This window comes from Lates calcarifer, linkage group LG17 (assembly GCF_001640805.2).
Source record: "Lates calcarifer isolate ASB-BC8 linkage group LG17, TLL_Latcal_v3, whole genome shotgun sequence".
NCBI classification, from domain to species: Eukaryota; Metazoa; Chordata; class Actinopteri; family Centropomidae; genus Lates; species Lates calcarifer.
In genome coordinates, this window is record NC_066849.1 from 24,264,038 (window position 1) to 24,281,776 (window position 17,739).

Consider the following 17,739-nt stretch of genomic DNA (forward strand, 5'->3'; position numbering starts at 1 on the left):
GTTAATGACGAGAGTGTCATTTCGCTTAGTGCACACCAGCGCTTTTCATTTAAAGTGAGAAGGAGACTTAACAAAACGCTTGTTATCATTCTCGCCACGTCGCCTACCTTAGTCTACCCTCCTTTGGCAGCTATTACAGAGGGCTACTTGTGTCTTAAACATGTGACTAAGTGAGAGAGGGGCACAGGGGAGAGCTGAGGCGCCCATGCCTGTTATCTGCTACTGGGGCGCCTACCTACAGTTTCTACAGGATCTGGCTCCTCCGTTCCTGCGCCCCTCCACACAGCGACGCGGAGTAGGCGGGTCAAGTAGAGAAAAACGGCGCTAGGCTGGAATTCGTAACGGGATATTTAACCATCTTCGTGGGGCGGCTGTCCGCGTCCCGGTAGCCGCATTCCGTCGCATCTGTCCGATGCTGGACCGCTCCGGTTTCTGGCTGAAACAAATGCGCAAACGCGTCTTTTTAATCTTCTAATCGACAGCCCCTTTGCGCTCCTTGAGTTTCTCTCCTCCTCTCTCTCTCTCTCTCTCTCTCTCTCTCTCTCCTCCACTCGTCCTCTTGACTACATCTCCTGCTGGATGATTTCATTTTGTAAAGTCATTATCCCAGAAAGGTCAAAGCCTCTGCTTCGAGGAACGCCGAATTACACTAGGATAACTGGGATTTCACCCCCAGCGCACCCCGGCTGCTCTCTCAAAGTTTCTCACTGGTGTAGAACCGTGCGACGGATTTGTCCGGAGCAGCCTTCCTGACCGAACACTTTCACCTCTTTTCGGATCCCTGAGTGTGTACGGGTGCTCTTGGAGTGTTGTTTTTTTCTTCTTCGCGGAGCTACCATCGAACCTTGACAAACTGTGAAATGAGTTTCTCTACAATTTCGGCAGTTGAGAATCACCGAGATTCAGCAAGAGAATGGAAAATACTGAGTTAAACTTTATCTGCAGTTCCAAACCGCGGTGAGTTCATATTTTTTTTTGTCGAAGTGGGATGTATGAATATAAAGTAGACTTCCCAACATCCAAACAACCTACCTGTAGATGTTTTCTGTTTATATTTTTGGCAAGTAACGACACACCAGCAGTGTACTTGACCTGGATAGCACTCTAAAATCTGCTGTGCTGTGACATTTGTTAAATGTTTTCTGAGGCTTGATCGAATGCAAGCAGAAACTCCCACAGAAACACAATTACACACACACCTGCACATGTATACAAACACACACAAAAACTATCTCCTGCTGCTTTCAGGAAAGCATACAGAATATTGCTTTCATGCCTTGTCAGTAAATACATGAGCACAATCAGACTCATCTCCCCCCTTTCTCACTGCTTGCCTGCTTCCTGCGCCCCAACCCCCCCACCCCTTACCCACACAACCACCCTTTATCTGCCTTTCCAACAAACATCTCTAATCTATATTCCTTAGGGTATATTGGCATTCTCGCCTGTAGAGGATCAGATCTCTAACACTGATGTGTGCAGTACACGGTTTGCCAAGCACCAGTGAGGCAGAAAACCCAGCTCGCTCGCAGCCTGGGATTTTTTAAAAAATGGCAAGAAAGGAAAAAGTCCCACTGATTTCATAATTATACATTTCACCCTCAAGCGTCACCCTCAAAGAAGGCACATGAGTCAGGGCAGCCTTATGGGATCGTCAGTGGAGGCTCTGATATTGAGCCAAATGCCCTCGAACAAAACAAATAACATTTTAAATGCAATCACATTGGCCCAAGGGCAGGCTGGCATAGGTGTAATTTGTAGTATTTTAACTTTAACTTAATATTAAACCAGTATCTTAGAGTAAAAAATCCCACCCCAGTGGCAGGAAGGTAGTTTTGTGTAGCCAAGCTTTATGGTGGAGAAAACAGTGAATCACTGCTGTAATTCTCATTGCCACTTGCCAGTGTTAGGCAGAAGTGCCACAGCCTCAGACTGTTTATAGGGCCACAACAGGGCCACTGTTCAGCAGTGTCCTCATCTATCCTGGGAGACTGGTGAACCCGACCGTGTCCAGGCCTGAAAGGCACACTGTCTCCTCATATGAAAAGAGAGATTTCTCTCCTTGTATCGGTCACCTGCCCCACGAAAAGATAGAAGGTACCAGCTCATCACATTTCCACAGATTCTACATTTACTCACTGCTAAGATATCCAGCCAGGCAACATGTTTACATCTTCTATGTGTTTGTCTCAGTGCACTTGTTAGTTGGGGCGTTGCTGACCAGACCAGCTGCCTGTGATGCACATACTTGAGAGGAGACAAATTGAGCTTGAAAAACATTTTTACATGACAACTGTGACTGAGCAGGGAGCCATAGGCTTCTAGACTAATGCCAACAGGAAGAATTAGATGCCTGAGAGGGCTCCATGTTCTTACAGTTTAGTGTTGGGTGGCTGATGGGACTGGATGAGGCATCATTCGTAGGTGTGATTGCTGAGAAGAGAATGGGAGAGGAGGGAGGAAACTGAAGGATCCCTGCAACCCTCCTCCCACAGCCACTGTAAACACACCACAAGGGGATAAAAAGACTCTGTGGAGTAAATACAGTTTCAATGCAATGCAAAATGGTTCTCCATCACAAGTTTTGAGTAGATGGGTAGGAAATTTGGGGGTGGGGGGGTGAATGCTAACAAGTGTTCGACTTAATGAATAAGGGCCCTTGCTGTGTGAAATGCCACTGCAGTATATTAGATCATGACTGCTATTTGCTGGGAAGTGGGAGGTGGGAGAGAGAAAAATAAAATAAAGTCTGAAATAAGACGAGATGGAGAGGAAAGAAAGAGACAGAAAAAAGGATGAAAAGAAGAAAAAGATTGACTGTGCAGGTTTTGGTGGTATTTCAGGGTCAGGATTTGCCAAGATCTGCTTAATATCCACAGCCCATTATTTTATGATAATGAGCAAACCAGCAAGTTTGACTTCAATCTAAAATGACGGAGAAGAGTGGCTGAAGGGAGAGAGGGGAAAAAGTAGGGGAGATGAGAAGATGAGAATGAAAGCAAAAGAGAAGAAAAAACTGTCTCATTGAGGGATTTGTGACTGACTGGGGCGTTAAAATAGAATCTCTCAGATTAAGACCGACTGGGGCATTAAACGGAAATCTCTCTCTGAGGCAAATGGTAATTGAATGTTGAGTCTGAACATATTCTGTAAAAGCACACACAATAACGGACAGACAAGAGGCTGCTCTTACTGCAAATTTGCAGTCTGTCACAAAAAAGTAATGTACTCATTTTCACATTACATTTTACAGATCAAGCGCAGACTTCTCATTAAAACAGGCAGTCACCAGACCATTGTTCAGCACATCAAAAATGAAAAATCATGCAAATTTTACCTCAATTAACTTATTCCTAATATTAACCAAATTATTGTTATTACAAATCATAGTTAAAGCAACCTTCAAATGGAACTTGTAAGGTTGTATTTTTCGACATGGGAAGTCAGGGATCAAGTGGTTCAAGTCCCAAAAACACTACTGCTATATAAGTTATAATACAGCCAGAGCTTGTTTCTTTGCAGAACATTATTCATTATTTTGTGGTTTCTATATTTAAGGGACATGCTGAGAACAAGAGAAGGATGGAAAACAAAAATAATTAATGAAAAAAAGTCCATGGCTTTCTTTAAAAAAAAAACAAAAACTAAACACCAGCATCCCTCACAACTCTTGAATGCTAATTTTTCAGAAGATTTTCACTTCTGAAGTTGTGAATACCACATCAAATCAGGTTCAAATGGTTTCATCTCATGAATAAGGCTTACACAACTGAACTTAAAGGCATTGTAATTTACAGATAGGTCAATATGTGCACATGACCACTGTATTATATCCTACAGAAAGGTACAAAAAGTTGTGCTTCAAATAAGCTGACATGAAAACTACCTTTTGAATATGCTGCATATTTTATATATCTCCTGTTCTATCAAAGTTTATCTAAGTGCAAGATCTAAATCTTTACATCTGGGGGAATTCAGGAAGCCAGTGCAGCAACTGAAGACACAAACAAAATAAATAAAAGAAAAAGGCAGAGTAAGGAGTGAGGAAGGAAACCGTCTCTTTAATTTAAGAGCAACCTTTGTCCCTGTTTGTACAAGGCCACCAGCAGAGGAGGTCTATTTGTGTTTTACAGTGATTTATAGAAGCTTCACTCTGTATGTTCTCAGGCCACTTGGTGATATGCAGCCATATAAAAATGCGCGAGTGAGAAGTTTACAGTTTACAGTCAGGGAAGCAATCATTAGGGGGACTTTTCCCCGTTTGCTTTCAACTTGTTTTTTTTTTTTTTTTTAATGTAGCTTAAAATGATTTACAACACCCTCGCAGATTAAAAATTTCACGCTCAGTTTTAAGTTGCTTAAACCTACAGGTGTACACACATAATGATAGAGACCACCAGCAGAGTAATTGATTGAATTTGTCTAAATAATTAATGTCCTGTTGCTGCCACAGCCACAAAGGACAACATACACACACTGTATACAGTCTGACACCTACACACTCACTTTCTGCCTAGACTAACATAGTTATATTGATAGTCAACACTCAAAACCAAGGTTTGCTGCTGGAACAAATGAGGGGCAACCCTTTTGGCTGATTTTTTTTTTTTTTTTGATTTGATGATGTGAGTTTTTGATGGCAGTATGTGAGGTGACTGGGCTTATTGTTTTCCATCTTCCAGAATGAATTGTCACTGTAATAAAGTAGTGGGGTTTGCTGTGTTTGTTATCAGTTTATTGCTTCCTTCAGCCAAATTTCCATCTTGCCTTTGTGAGAGGAAGGATTTGTCTGCCTGATCTGTTTCCATGCTGGCCTAAAAGATGTCTGCTTTGGGGTTCCTCTGCCTTAATAAGCTACTGTCTTATTTTGTAACAGTGGTGAAAAGATTAAATCAGATTTTACAAAGGCACAGAGTATGATGTGACGTATGCTTATGCTCCGTAAATAGAACTACACACAGTAAAGTCCCACAGTGCATTTGCAGCAATAACACTGGCCGGTTTATTGGTTTATCTGCTGTCTGGCTCCCTTGTTGATCAGCTGCTCTCACCTCATATGGAGAGCACAGAAACTTTGAACTTGTTGGAATTCTGTCTAACAGTAGCAACCACACAAACAGCACATGCCCTAGAACCACCGCTGATATGTAACCCTAATGTTTGGAGATCTCCAAAACAGCTGAAAAACATACTTAACATAGTTTTATCAGGTTCATACTCAATGACCCTCACCTAATTTTATGAGAACCATTTATAAATATCATATTGATGACAAAATGACATGTTTCAGTAATCTCCTGCAGAAAATGATGTAGGACTTCTGGTTGGGGTCTCAGAGACACACATACAGCTGTAAAACATGGTTAAATACAACAGATTTTAATGTGTTCTATATCTGCGATTGAACACTTTGCGTGTATGAGTTCAAACATAGTTATGCGTCTCTGGGGTCTAACTGACCTAAAACATAAGACATGCCATTATGTATAATCATGCACATTTCTTTGTCAACAGTTTGGCACACAAAGGGAATATACACTTGCTCCTCAATGGCTATAGCATGTAAACATGACACATTTTGTTATTTGCTGCAATAACATTATGGTTATATCTGTATTTTCTTTGTTAAATGTGCAAACCCAGCCTGTGGCAAAGAGAAGGGTTCATCACACATACAGCAGTGGGGTCTGTGGGGCCCCAAACAATGAGGAAGTAAAGCCAAATTTACTGAAGTACAAGGACTAAGAAAGCTGCAGTTTGTGTTCTTTTCCTCTTAAAATGGGTCTAAATATACCTCCATATAGTTTGAATGATTGTAGCAGCAGGCCATGTAAGTAACAAATGTAAATAAGTTTCTTTGTTGTGTGACTTCACTAAAACTCATTTACATACAAAGAGGATTATAAGAGATAAAGAATATTGCGGTTAAAATGCAAAGCATCACAGTTTAAGTCAAACTTTACAGTGATAAAAGCAGGAGTTATTAAAAAACTGAGTTAATGTGCATGAAATTATGGTTCGTAGTGTCCACTTCCTTAATCTAAATTTGGACTTGAAGACTGCAGTGCTGGATTTTTCAGAAATACGTCTTGAGTGATGGAGGGAAAGTTTTTGTTTGAGGACCTTTCATCACTAAATTGCATCCACAACATCTCCAGGAGGTTCAAAAGTAAATTTAGGAATCCACTGAACACCTACACAACAGTTTGTGCAGAAAAACACACCCTCACACACCCATACCGTATACACACTTTCATTTGACCTTCCTCACAGTAACCTAGTGCCGCTCTGAGTCTTCATGTCTGACGTTATACAGGTTCAGAGTTCTGTACATGCCTGTTTTCATGACTGTGGGTGTAATCGCTTACATACTGACATTTTTAGTCTCTGATGTTGTCTTCCCAGGACACCGTGGGAGCTCATCCTTTGTCTTTGTTTGTAAGACAGCCGGATGCGTGCAACTGGCAGTCATATTAGAATTTCACAAAGGCTGTGTTTTACCCCTGGCGCTGGTATGAGAGGTATTGTTGACAGTTGTAGGAGGGAAGATAACTGGGTTAATTAGGGCCAAAAACCTCATTAGTCAGCACGGAGGGGAAGATGTAAAGTTTATCAGTTCCTGTTTCCCTACTCTGAGGATGGTTTTAGGGTTGGCTCGCAGACAAGTTACAAAGTGGATCCTGTTGGAGAAATTCTAATGAAATGTTTTAATCAAATCCCCCCTGCAAAGCGTGTGCCTCCCCTCCGTCTCTTTTTCTACCATTGCTTTCCTTCAAATGTGTTCAAAGTGTGGGATATCACAAAAAAGAGACTCATTTCAATTTGCATACATGCAGTGCCAACAAAGAGGATCTGCTGTGGTGAGTGTTCCAATCATGGATATGGACACACACCGCAAGAAACCACACACAAACATACATCTGTGCACACACACAAAGCCCAGGTAGGTGACCGTTACAGCTCTGGCATTCTACAATAAGCGAGCAGATGTTTAGGGGCTGAATGCACCTGTTTTGTCCTCGCCTCCAATGAAAACGGCTGCTGAAATTCCTAAGAAAGATTAGGCTTGGGAGTTCCCACATCTCATCAAGCTTACTGTATCCTCCAAAAGACAGGGTGAGAGTCGAGATCCAACACTGCTGTCAGAAGCTGGGCTTAAACCACTGGAGGAAGTGTGTAATTCTGGCTGTTACACAAAGTTACAGGAAATGCTGCAGTATAGTCTGAAAGACATGCTCCAAAATTTTGTAAAGACAGATGAGCCCATTCATCACAAATGTAGCTGCTGGGAAAGGCCAATGAATGAGTTTGTTTTTGATGTTCTTTTTAGCAAAATCATTTGATATATTAACTCAAAGTGGCAACACTAGCAATTTTGTTAATTTAACTCAAGAAGTCTGTCAATCAATTGCATAATGTCAAAACAAGTGCTGAATAATGTCAAGAATATCGGCAATCACAGCTCCTATGAAATTATCTCTTTTTCTGAATGCAAAATTACAAACATTTTTTCCAGCGGCTGCTAATTTGCAAGATTTCAACCGTAGTATCTGCTGAGGATCCAACATTAAAAAAACATATTTATTTTGGTTTAAATGCTCCCTTCTTGATCATTCAGAGAGGCAGAAAAACAAAGAGAGTTGTAATTTCAGACAAAGGTTCCAAATAGCCAGAGGACATGCCAGGCCCACACTGTGCATGTCATACCTTAATGTAACTACCAGTAGTGCTTGTAATGAAAAATGCCTTTGACTCACTGTCTCATCATTTCATTGACTTTTTAGCATAATGCCTCAGGGAAGAACATTTCAAGATATGAGTAAATTCTGATCATCTTTTCCTTTTTGCTTGGCTGGTGGTCCTCTACACGGATTGCTTTTTCTTCAACCAGAGGTTATGTTTTAAGAACTGTTTCAATTTCCTGAAAGGACATATTGTGTGGAGTGCTGAGTGTTAAGCTTGTCTTGTTTCTAATTGAGATGAGGTGCTAAAACTCAGTGCCAGCTTACATACTGTAAGTCAGAAATTACAGTACAGAAATTTATTCAAAATTCATTCAAATGATTAAACTGACTAATGCAGTGCCCTTTCAAAATGTGCATGTCAGTAGGGGCTGATTGCTTGGACTGTGTGCGTTGTACATAAATTGTCAGGTGCTGCCCTGATAGTGCAGTTACTTTAGGTATGGTAGGGAATAATCAAATATTTGGGGCTTAAAGTCAAAATTTGCATTCAGAGACTGAAAACTAAAACCTTTGTGAAAAGTTCAAAACCACTTTGACAACTTCCATTTTAACATTACTTGGTGAATAAGTTCAGTTAAAAAGTGAATAGCGTGGGGAAAAACAGCAGGCATACACAGCGATCTCTGCTCAGCCATTGATCTGCTGGGCCTTTTGGTCAAGTAATAACAAGATATTAAACCTTGCATACAGTGGCAGTCATCACAGGCGACTGCAGCTCAAGTATTTGGTATTCAGTGGTGCTCAGTGAATATAGCTTGTCATTATGACGGGCAGTGGGCGTAAAAATGTTGTAGATTTTGATCCACTGTTGGCTGTACTTCATTCGAATGGCCATTTGTTTAACACTCCCCCCTTTTTCTATCGAACTGGCAGGACAAAAAAAATAAGACTCTTCAGCGGACATTTCTTCCCTGCAGAAATAAACAGGACCCTGTCATGGGCATCATTTCAAAGATAAATTGCAATCACTATGATTTCTCCCTACATTATATGTTTCTAGTGCAAATGTTTTCTCAACATATGAAAGAAAAATTATGTGTCATGTGACAAGGCTGAAGTGATTGTGCATGGAGGCACATGCTGACTGTCAATTCCAGAGAGCTCTTTCTGATCCTTGAGAGCCCCAGGTACCAGATTTTTTCAAAAGCAGGAAACATGCTTATGGAGGCTCATACCTTTTTTAATTTAACTTCAAATTATGATTACCTTAGTGCTCTGAGAATATGTCTGGCAGTGTTTTCATAATCTGGAATGAGATTCCAGAGACCAACAGTCACTCGATGAATAAAGTCAACATGAATAATTGGTAAAGGGCTGTAGTTTCTATATGATGCCTCATCTGTCCTTTCAATGATATTGTTCTTGGAATTTGCCTATTCAGAGAGTCCTCATTACACTCATGAGCGAGAAAATCTATTCCCCCATCATTTGCACTCTCCTCACAATTCCATTGAGAGGACCTCACAGGAACAAACAGAGCTTTCATTTTATACAGAGGTTCCAAACAGCCTCGGGTTATTGCTGGCCCACGTTGTGCAACATCATATTTGAGTGGATCCACTGGAGGCCTGGTGCTTGCCTACTCCTTGAATTGAAAATTCCTTCCTGTTGTATCACCCAACATTTGATTTGTTGTTTCTAGATTATGTGAGAGCTTCCTGTCTCAGGGAGGAGCATTTTTAACATTGTTTTATGAAAAGCAGTGTTTGCATAAGACTGGAAATGTGACATAATGCCCTTGTTAAGTGAAAATGGCATGTATCTGATATCATTCAGGCAGCTGATAACAAAGGCTTAGTGGGTGGCTTTGTTTGGTTGATAATGTGATTATAAGGCTAGCACGGACATGTCTGAAAACAATGAATGTTTACAGACAGGACTGTCACAGCAAGTGTGTGAAAAAATGTGGAGGCTGTGAGTCAAAAATGGGTTTTTTGAGGTATTTGAGAATGCAGAGGAGGAAGAGAATGGGTTTTGGAGAGACAAAGGAAAAAGTCAGCGGAGTGTGAGAGGAAGGAAAAGGGAGCAAGTGAGCAACAGGGAAGCGAGAGAGAGGCCAGTGTTCTCCTGCATCAGCTTTTTGGATAGCTGCCTTTTGGATGATAGGATTAAAGAGTCTTTTAATTTGACCTCTGTGCTCTATTTTGATATTAACACGCCACACACTCCCCTCTGAGCAAGGTCACGCTATACACAACATGCACCGTGTAAAGCAAGGCAGTGTTTCACCTGTAATATTTAGTCAAAGTGTTGGTAATGCAGCAACAAAACATGCACTTGTAGATGTTTTGGAGCCAGTTTTACTGCAGTATAGACACACTGTCATGCATTATCATACAGAAACTTATTGTTGACCCTGCTACTATGTGATAGTAAGCCACAACTCTGGTGTCAGACTTTGTTGAAACACACAGTATGACTCTGTGTGGCCCTCCCCTGCTGAAAGAATAGAGAGTAAGAAGGAAAAGTGCAGTGCTCGAGCTCGAACAGAGAGCATGGCAGAAGATAACAGCAAAGCTGGGAAGACAGAGGTCTCTCTGTCTCAGTGCGAATAAACTATTCAACACTGCTGAAATGAGAGCAGAAATTGCTACAGGACTCGTTCACAGTTTAACTGCATCAACAACAAAAGACGTTAAGAGGTTGGGGGGAATTTGCTCAGTTTCATTGTTGGGCAACTTTATTCTTATCCCTGTTTCAGTATTTGTTGCAGTGCTGTGCAGAATTGTATTACATTTATGCCTACATCCCATTTCATGCTATACATGAGATCAAGTGTAATGTATAAATATCAAAAGTGGAGACTGGAGCTGAGTCAGAATCAAGTCAGGGACACACATTGTGATTATAGTGCTGATTATGGTTTGGCATCATGACTGATTGGACCAAGTTGGACTGAGTCCATCACAGTCTGGGCAAAATGGTGCTGACAGTTGGGAACTACAATGATATTTTGTGTGATTTTTTTTAAGGACTATAATAACTGGCCTTCTGATCAAGGCTCTGCCTGTGGATGTGATTTTTACAAGTAGAATCAACACAAAGCAAATAAAAAGCAAGCTGAGCAAATGGTAAAGCAGTCTGGTGGTGTTATGAGCGAAAATAATTTTTTAATCCATTTCATCAGGTTTCATTGCAGAGCCACAGCTCAGCAAAGTTCAACTCATTCTCATAAAGCGCTCTCTCTTCCAGCTGTCTCTAAAAGCTGCCTATTTTCCACATTTACACATTCTCACCATCTCATCCAAATCTAGCCTTTTCCTTTGTTTCTGTGCTGTTTCATCACAAAAATGTAGCATAAATTAACAAGACAAACTGTTTTTGATGTGTGTACATTTCTTTCTTGGTACAGGAATAAGGGATCATAGGGTTTTCACAATGATCAGAGTCTAATCTTTGTATACCTGTGGTCCAAAGTGTTGTCCACTGTAACAAATTTATTAACTACATGCTCCTTTCTGCAAATGTGTGGGAATAGTTATGTTCTTTGAAGGTTTTAGTAATCTTAAGGTATGTTCCTAGTCAGAAAATTTGTATTCATTTGTACTTGATTGCTCTCAACCTTGACTTGAGACTTGAATGCATAAAGGAAGAAGCTCAAATCAAAGTAGAGAGTTAATTCACATAAAAAAGAATTATGTAAACCTTAAATGGCTTTTAAAAAAAATCTTAACTTTGTCTTAACTTGGAGTGCCAAAAGGACCTAAAAACAGCACTTGTGTACATGCATGTTTTCTCAAAAAATTAGATGCCACACAGAAATATGATTTCAGAAAGGAGTAGTTTTAAAAGACAATAAAAACTGCATGTATAAGCACTAGAATCCAGTCATCTTTCAATTAATAGCACACTTACATATAAAAATTGTATATACACATAAAAATGCACACACACTTCCACACGTACTGGGGTTAGACAGGCCGAGGCTGGGGAGTGATGACAGCGATGTCAGACTGAAATCAATTTCCAAATTGCCTACTCATCTCATCTTATTAAAATGACTAAATTAGAGTCCGCCTTCATGCTTAACTTTCATTAATTAACCCTTACGCCTGTCTCTTTCTGTGGATGAATGAATAACATTATTTAACATTAACATTTTACTGTATATCTGTTTTAGCTCTCTATTCACCTCCAGCTGTTGTGTGTTCTTCCCATGCTGTTGGCTGTGTTGGCTGAGAGTAACGATTTTTGAAATCCCACACAGATGCGCGCACACACCCACACACACAGTCATATGGCTCAGTTAACTTGACAGATTGTCATCAGAATACTGTAATGGGACTCAAACTCCCTATACCCCAACACACACAGCAAAGGAGTGTGTCACTGCAGGGGAAATGATTGACAGGGTTTGCAATGTTGATGGAGACTAATGTGAGCCCTGGACAACAGTCTGAACAGCAGGTAGTCTGATAAAACACAGCAACAGAGACTTTAGCAACAAATGTGTCTGTGGGTATGTGTGTGTTTGAGAACAATCTTCCTTGATTTGCATGTGAGTATAAATCTTAATAGATCTGCTGCAGTGTTACAGTAAAGCCACTGTTGAAGTATAATGAGTACAATTTTGAAAACAGCAGCAGTAATTATTTGCTGAGTTAAAGGGATGAATTCACAATTAGAATCATAACTTCTACCACTTTAGAAGCACTTGTCCTGTGCAAGAGTTTTATATCAGAATATCTCTTTAAATCACAATGTGAGGCTGCAAGAGAAATGGATAACATTACTAACCAAGCCTCCAAAAACTTCTAACTTTTTATCCAAATTAAGTCCTTTTGTTGAATATGAAAATTCCAACTCACAAGGGGGCAATGAATAATAACAAAAGTGAAATACTGTCTTAAAAAAGTCAGCTAAACTGTTCTCTCTCTCCAAAGGAAGATGCCTTTTTACTGCGCGAGTGGCAGCCTGTTACAGCAGCTCTCGCTCACAGTTGAGCTTTCTCCTCTAGTTTCATAGCACATCACAGTGCATTTAACTTTAAAGTGCTATGAATTTCTTTTATTTGATGACTTTTTTTCTCTACAAGCCCCTGAAAAAAAACGTTATAGTGGAAAGTGTAGTAGTAGTGTAGTTGTATACAGTGAGTGTAGGTCTTTAACTAATTTTTAGATTATTACTAATTTAAGATTATTATTTAGAATTTGTCTTTTATTTATCTTTATAAATGTTCATTAATATATCATCAAGTTTATAAAATGTTTAAAATTTGTGAAACCTGTCCATTCTCAGAGCTCATTCAGTAATAACTCTATAACACCGATGGTACTTTCCCCTTTTGCTGAAGATCTATAATTTCAGAATTTGACCAAGGGGTTACTGTTGTTTGGATTACATGAAGTTGATGGTGGAAAACAGATATAAAAAAATTATTGTTAGAGTCAGCTTAATAGTAGTTTTTCTTAAATTATTTGTGCAGCATCACAGGTATGTAGGGAAGCTTCCCTGGGGCATCAAACTCATTAACACATGCTCTTGCCTTGTTACTGGTGTTATTCTCATCATATTCTACAATGTTCCCCCTCTTCCACTTTTACCATATGATTGGTCTCATTTTGTGGTGATAAATGGAAATGATGTTGTACATAAGTGATTATGTTCTTCCCAATTACAGCACTTTTCCTGTCCACATAATGACGTTTTTAAGCTAACCCTAACCCAGTACCAAAAAATATTTATTAACAATGTAATACAACAGAAAAGCAGCAAATCCTCACATTTGATAAGCTGCAGCACGTGAATGTTTGGCATTTTTCCCTAATAAATGATCAATTCATTATCACAGTTTCCTGTTGATAGAGGATTAATGAATGGATGAATAATTCCAACACAAAAGTGTGTTGCTTACTGATCATGTCACATCATTCCTGTGCAATGAAATCCCTATAAACAACTGACAATATAATCATCTATATCATTCTGCTACATGGAGCTGTTAAAGTTTGCAATATTGTAAGGTTTTTATTTATTGAACGTTTTTCTTTAGGTTTGTATTCATGGTTGCTTATTGTCCACACTGGATGTGGATGTTTGTTTGTATCCTTAGCTGTGCATTTGTGTTTTTCTGTAGGTGTTCGGGGGGCATTCAGGTGATGCAGGTCCCCCGGTCAGCCCAGTGGAGGAGCCAGCTAATGACTAGTGGCTTTGGCCGCTGAACGCCCCCCCACCAACACCACCCGCATCCCTCCTTCGCTCCCTCCATCTCTGATGGCTCTATGGGGCGTCGTCAGCCTCAGCCTTCACTGCTGGGTGTGTTTACGGTCCACAGTAACTGCAGCAGCAGCAGCAACATCCAGCCTCCCCAATGAAAAGCCTGGAGGCCCCCTGGACTGGCTCCTGTCTGATAAGGGGCCTTTCCACCACTCCCCAGAGTACATTGACTTTGTGGAGAAGAACCGGCAAGGCTTCTCCACCAGATACAAGATATATAGGTAAGTCATGACTGCAGGATGAAGAGGCACTTTACACTGAATTTACTACTGCTATATGATTACTTTCATTATATGCATAACAAATCTCCCAGCAGCCACATCAAACACTCTCCATAGTCGTCCTGAAAAAGATCAGCTGTGTGTAAATAAAGACCACATACTTAATACGATTATGTTCATGTGTTTACATATTATTAGATTAGATTAGTATAACTCACTAAGTCTGTGTTTTGTCCTTAAACACAGTCACGCTCAAAAGCACTGAGAACAGTCCTGTAAGATTCAGCTTATTTAACATGAACAGTTATTATTATTATTACTGTTGACTTTAAGCATTAGGAAAGACTCAAGTGGTCGTGTGAAGATGCCACTATAGCCACTGCTAACATTGACCTCTCCACTTTAAGTACATGAGCTGGGATGGTACTCAGATGTGTTCGAAGCCATGCTATTTCTTGCTAACACTGATACTACAAACACGACCTGATGAGATGTAACAATAGTTAAATAATGAATTCTACAGAAATGCACAGAAGTGACCCATGTCATCTTGGGAAATGTGCTAATTAATTTTCTTGCCAAGCATGAGATGAGTTGATTGATTTGTTAGCTTAGTTTGGCATAAGGACTGGAAACCACAAAACAGATGGCCTGGTTTTGTCCAAAGCTAATGCAATCCACCTATCCACCCACTCTAAAGCACACTAAAGTTATATCTTGTTTCTTTCATCCATAAAAGAAATAGTCCAGCACACAACCCCCACCCTCATAAAACCTAAATTTACTATTTTACATGTAAAGAGCTTCACAGCCATGATATTGTTAACTTTTTACAATCACAGCTCACTGAAATATCTCAATATCTACTACATTTTAATAAGCATTATTTTCACTGTGTGAGCCATATGTTGGTTTAGGGGAAAATTATATATATGAAGAAATTTTTGAGGATGAATTTGAAGAGTCAGCATGATTCTGCGATGTGTTAGGAGCCCTGCATGTTTTCATTAATACTGCACATACTACATATATAATGGATATATTTTGGGATGTGTGGTCAGAGAAGGATATAGATTTAGAGTATTCTTCATATTTAATATGATCCATGTATTTCAGCAACCTCAAGGCCCCCCAAAATTTGTACAAATCCTTACCCGACCCTTATTAAAGCACTCTAGTGAAAATTATATGACTTGCAATGAAATGTATTGCAGTTAAATCAGGTGAAGTTGAATTAAATGATAAAGATGAGGAACGAAGGGCAGTGAACTTTCATCTGCTATGGCTGAGTTAACTTGCAAGTGTACATCTGTTTTGATTTGTTGGTTGAAGAACAAATTATAGTTTAGGATAAGGTCATTCTAAGGACATTCTCTCCTAATTACATATGTGAGAAGGTTATGTGTGCACTACTGTTATGACATTGTTCACAGCTACAACTGCATATGGTTTTTGTTTCCAGTGCACTTTCCCTGCTTACTTTTTTTTATTGTAACATCACAATGATGTAAGGGAGAAAATGCAACACAGTTACATATCTGATATTAGTGCACGCAGTGGACAATGTGCTTCATGAAAAACTTATTCATTTCTGTATAGGTGGCAGGCTGCATTATTTGGCCTGTGTTGTCATGCAGAAAGGTTTCTCACAGCCAGCCTTCACAAGATATCTGGAATGTGCCTGCATAGAATCATGATGTATTACATGCAGATGTGTTGCTATCAGCTGGCTGTATCTCATGTTCTGTTGCCTTCCAAACCCTGAGGAACTCACCTGATCAGGTGGTCAGTTGATATATGTTGATTAGCACTAGGGGAAAAAAATGATGATTCGTCATGACAGCAACACAGTCTGAGGTATCGGCATGTGATCGAATTAGTGTAGACTGTGTCATGAATCATATCCGTCGTCATTTAGGAGGATGTTGTCCAGGCTTCTGGAAATAGACGGACAGGGTTCCTGACATCTATGGATCGGTGCAAGGATGCTTTATGGCTTTAGTGATCGGTAGCCGCGTTAGAGCTTTTTAATATTTCCTTCTCTGGCAAAAGGCAGTGGTCCATTGGAGCTGAGCTGCACGGGCGGCAAGATTAATAGTCTTATCATGTGGCCAAGTGATTAGTGAGCTCTTAGTACTTATTACTCTGCATTATCACAGAATCCCCTGAGAGGCCTCTGTCAGCTGCAAGGTTGTGTTTGAGGCCCTCTAGATTACCACAATGCGGCATTGATTAATAGTGATGATATTAAAAGGAAAAACTAACCTAAAAAGTAAATAGCCTGTAAATCTTCCTAAATTGAATTCACTTGGATTCAGTCCCATTTGATTTTAGAGAGGAATCTGACAGAGACGGGAGGGATGCAGCTGTGGGATAGCTTCTGTTTTTCTGTTTTGGCAAATAATAGCTTTCTTTCAGCGCTGATGCTGGTGGGATGAAATGTGATAATTTTGGGTACTCACACCTGGAGCTGGCTCATAAAAAATTCAGCGGGGTTGTTTTATTAAAGAAAGTGGGCCCACTGCAACATTCTCTCTGGGGGTCCAAACTCTGTAGCTATGCTTCTGCTGTGTGTTACTCTGTAACAGATGTCCTTAAATTTCCTAATCAAGCTCGTGCACCAACAAGAAAAGAAATGATGTCTGTGGCAGTGATTCCCAACTCTTCTGGCTTGAAAAAGTACGTCTACTTGCCACGCCTCAGGTTTTATGATTTTGCTGAAAATGATCTAGTCAAATAATACATAAACAAGACTAGAAATCTGATCAAACATTCCGTGCCAGCTTTGAATGGCTGACAGTTTCTCGCATGTAATACTGCAGAAACATTTAGTATCTAGTGCTGAAGAAATACTAAGGTTCAATTGAGGTAATAAAACAAACAGCATTTGTGTTGAAACAGTATTTCATCAGGAAAAAAAAAAAAACTAAGACCAAATACGTTAGAGGAGTGTTACATTTGAGAAACAGAAACATGAATCTCCTGCTCTGATGAGCTGCAGCTCCTGTCATCCTGCTTTACCTTTACATTACATTTATATTCATTTGAATGATTATTGTAAGCCTAAAATTAATCTAAAATAGATTAGTTTTGAATATTAATTTCTAACCAACACGAACCTGTCTGTACATCTACAGATTAAACATGTCATGTTCAGTCTCCTAATGTATTTACTGTATAGACCTTAATGATTGAATGATTGACTGATGAATATTCAGTGAGTTTCTAGATAAAATTGGCAGGCATATCTAATGTTATTTACTGACTTTTATAAGACCGCTCTATTATTGCCAAATACGTGGATTAATAAACAAAGAATCTCTGCAGCTGATGATCTTGAAACTAATTTGCGTATAATGAGGATTATGAAATAATAAATGTCCTGCTAAACTTTGAAAATCTGAGGCAAACATTCAAAATAATAGAACTGTTACTCAGATATAAGTATACTTTTTAAAGCATTTTTTAAAATAGAAATGTACAAAGTGTTGTACAGAAAGGGGATGTAGTAAAATTATCAAAGTGATACAATTTAAAGACCTGGGTGTTCAGTACAG

General features: G+C 39.6%; 1 protein-coding gene across 1 annotated transcript in view; it reads left to right on the plus strand.

The window, feature by feature from the left end:
* Positions 1-530: 530 nt before the first annotated feature.
* Positions 531-17,739, plus strand: part of brinp3a.2 (bone morphogenetic protein/retinoic acid inducible neural-specific 3a, tandem duplicate 2) — a 43,372-nt gene continuing 26,163 nt past the window's right edge. Inside the window, exons 1-2 of the mRNA XM_018670912.2 lie at positions 531-957; positions 13,822-14,182. Of these exons, the coding sequence (XP_018526428.1) occupies positions 13,959-14,182 (224 nt within the window). The 5' untranslated portion in view covers positions 531-957; positions 13,822-13,958. The remainder of the gene's footprint in view (positions 958-13,821; positions 14,183-17,739) is intronic.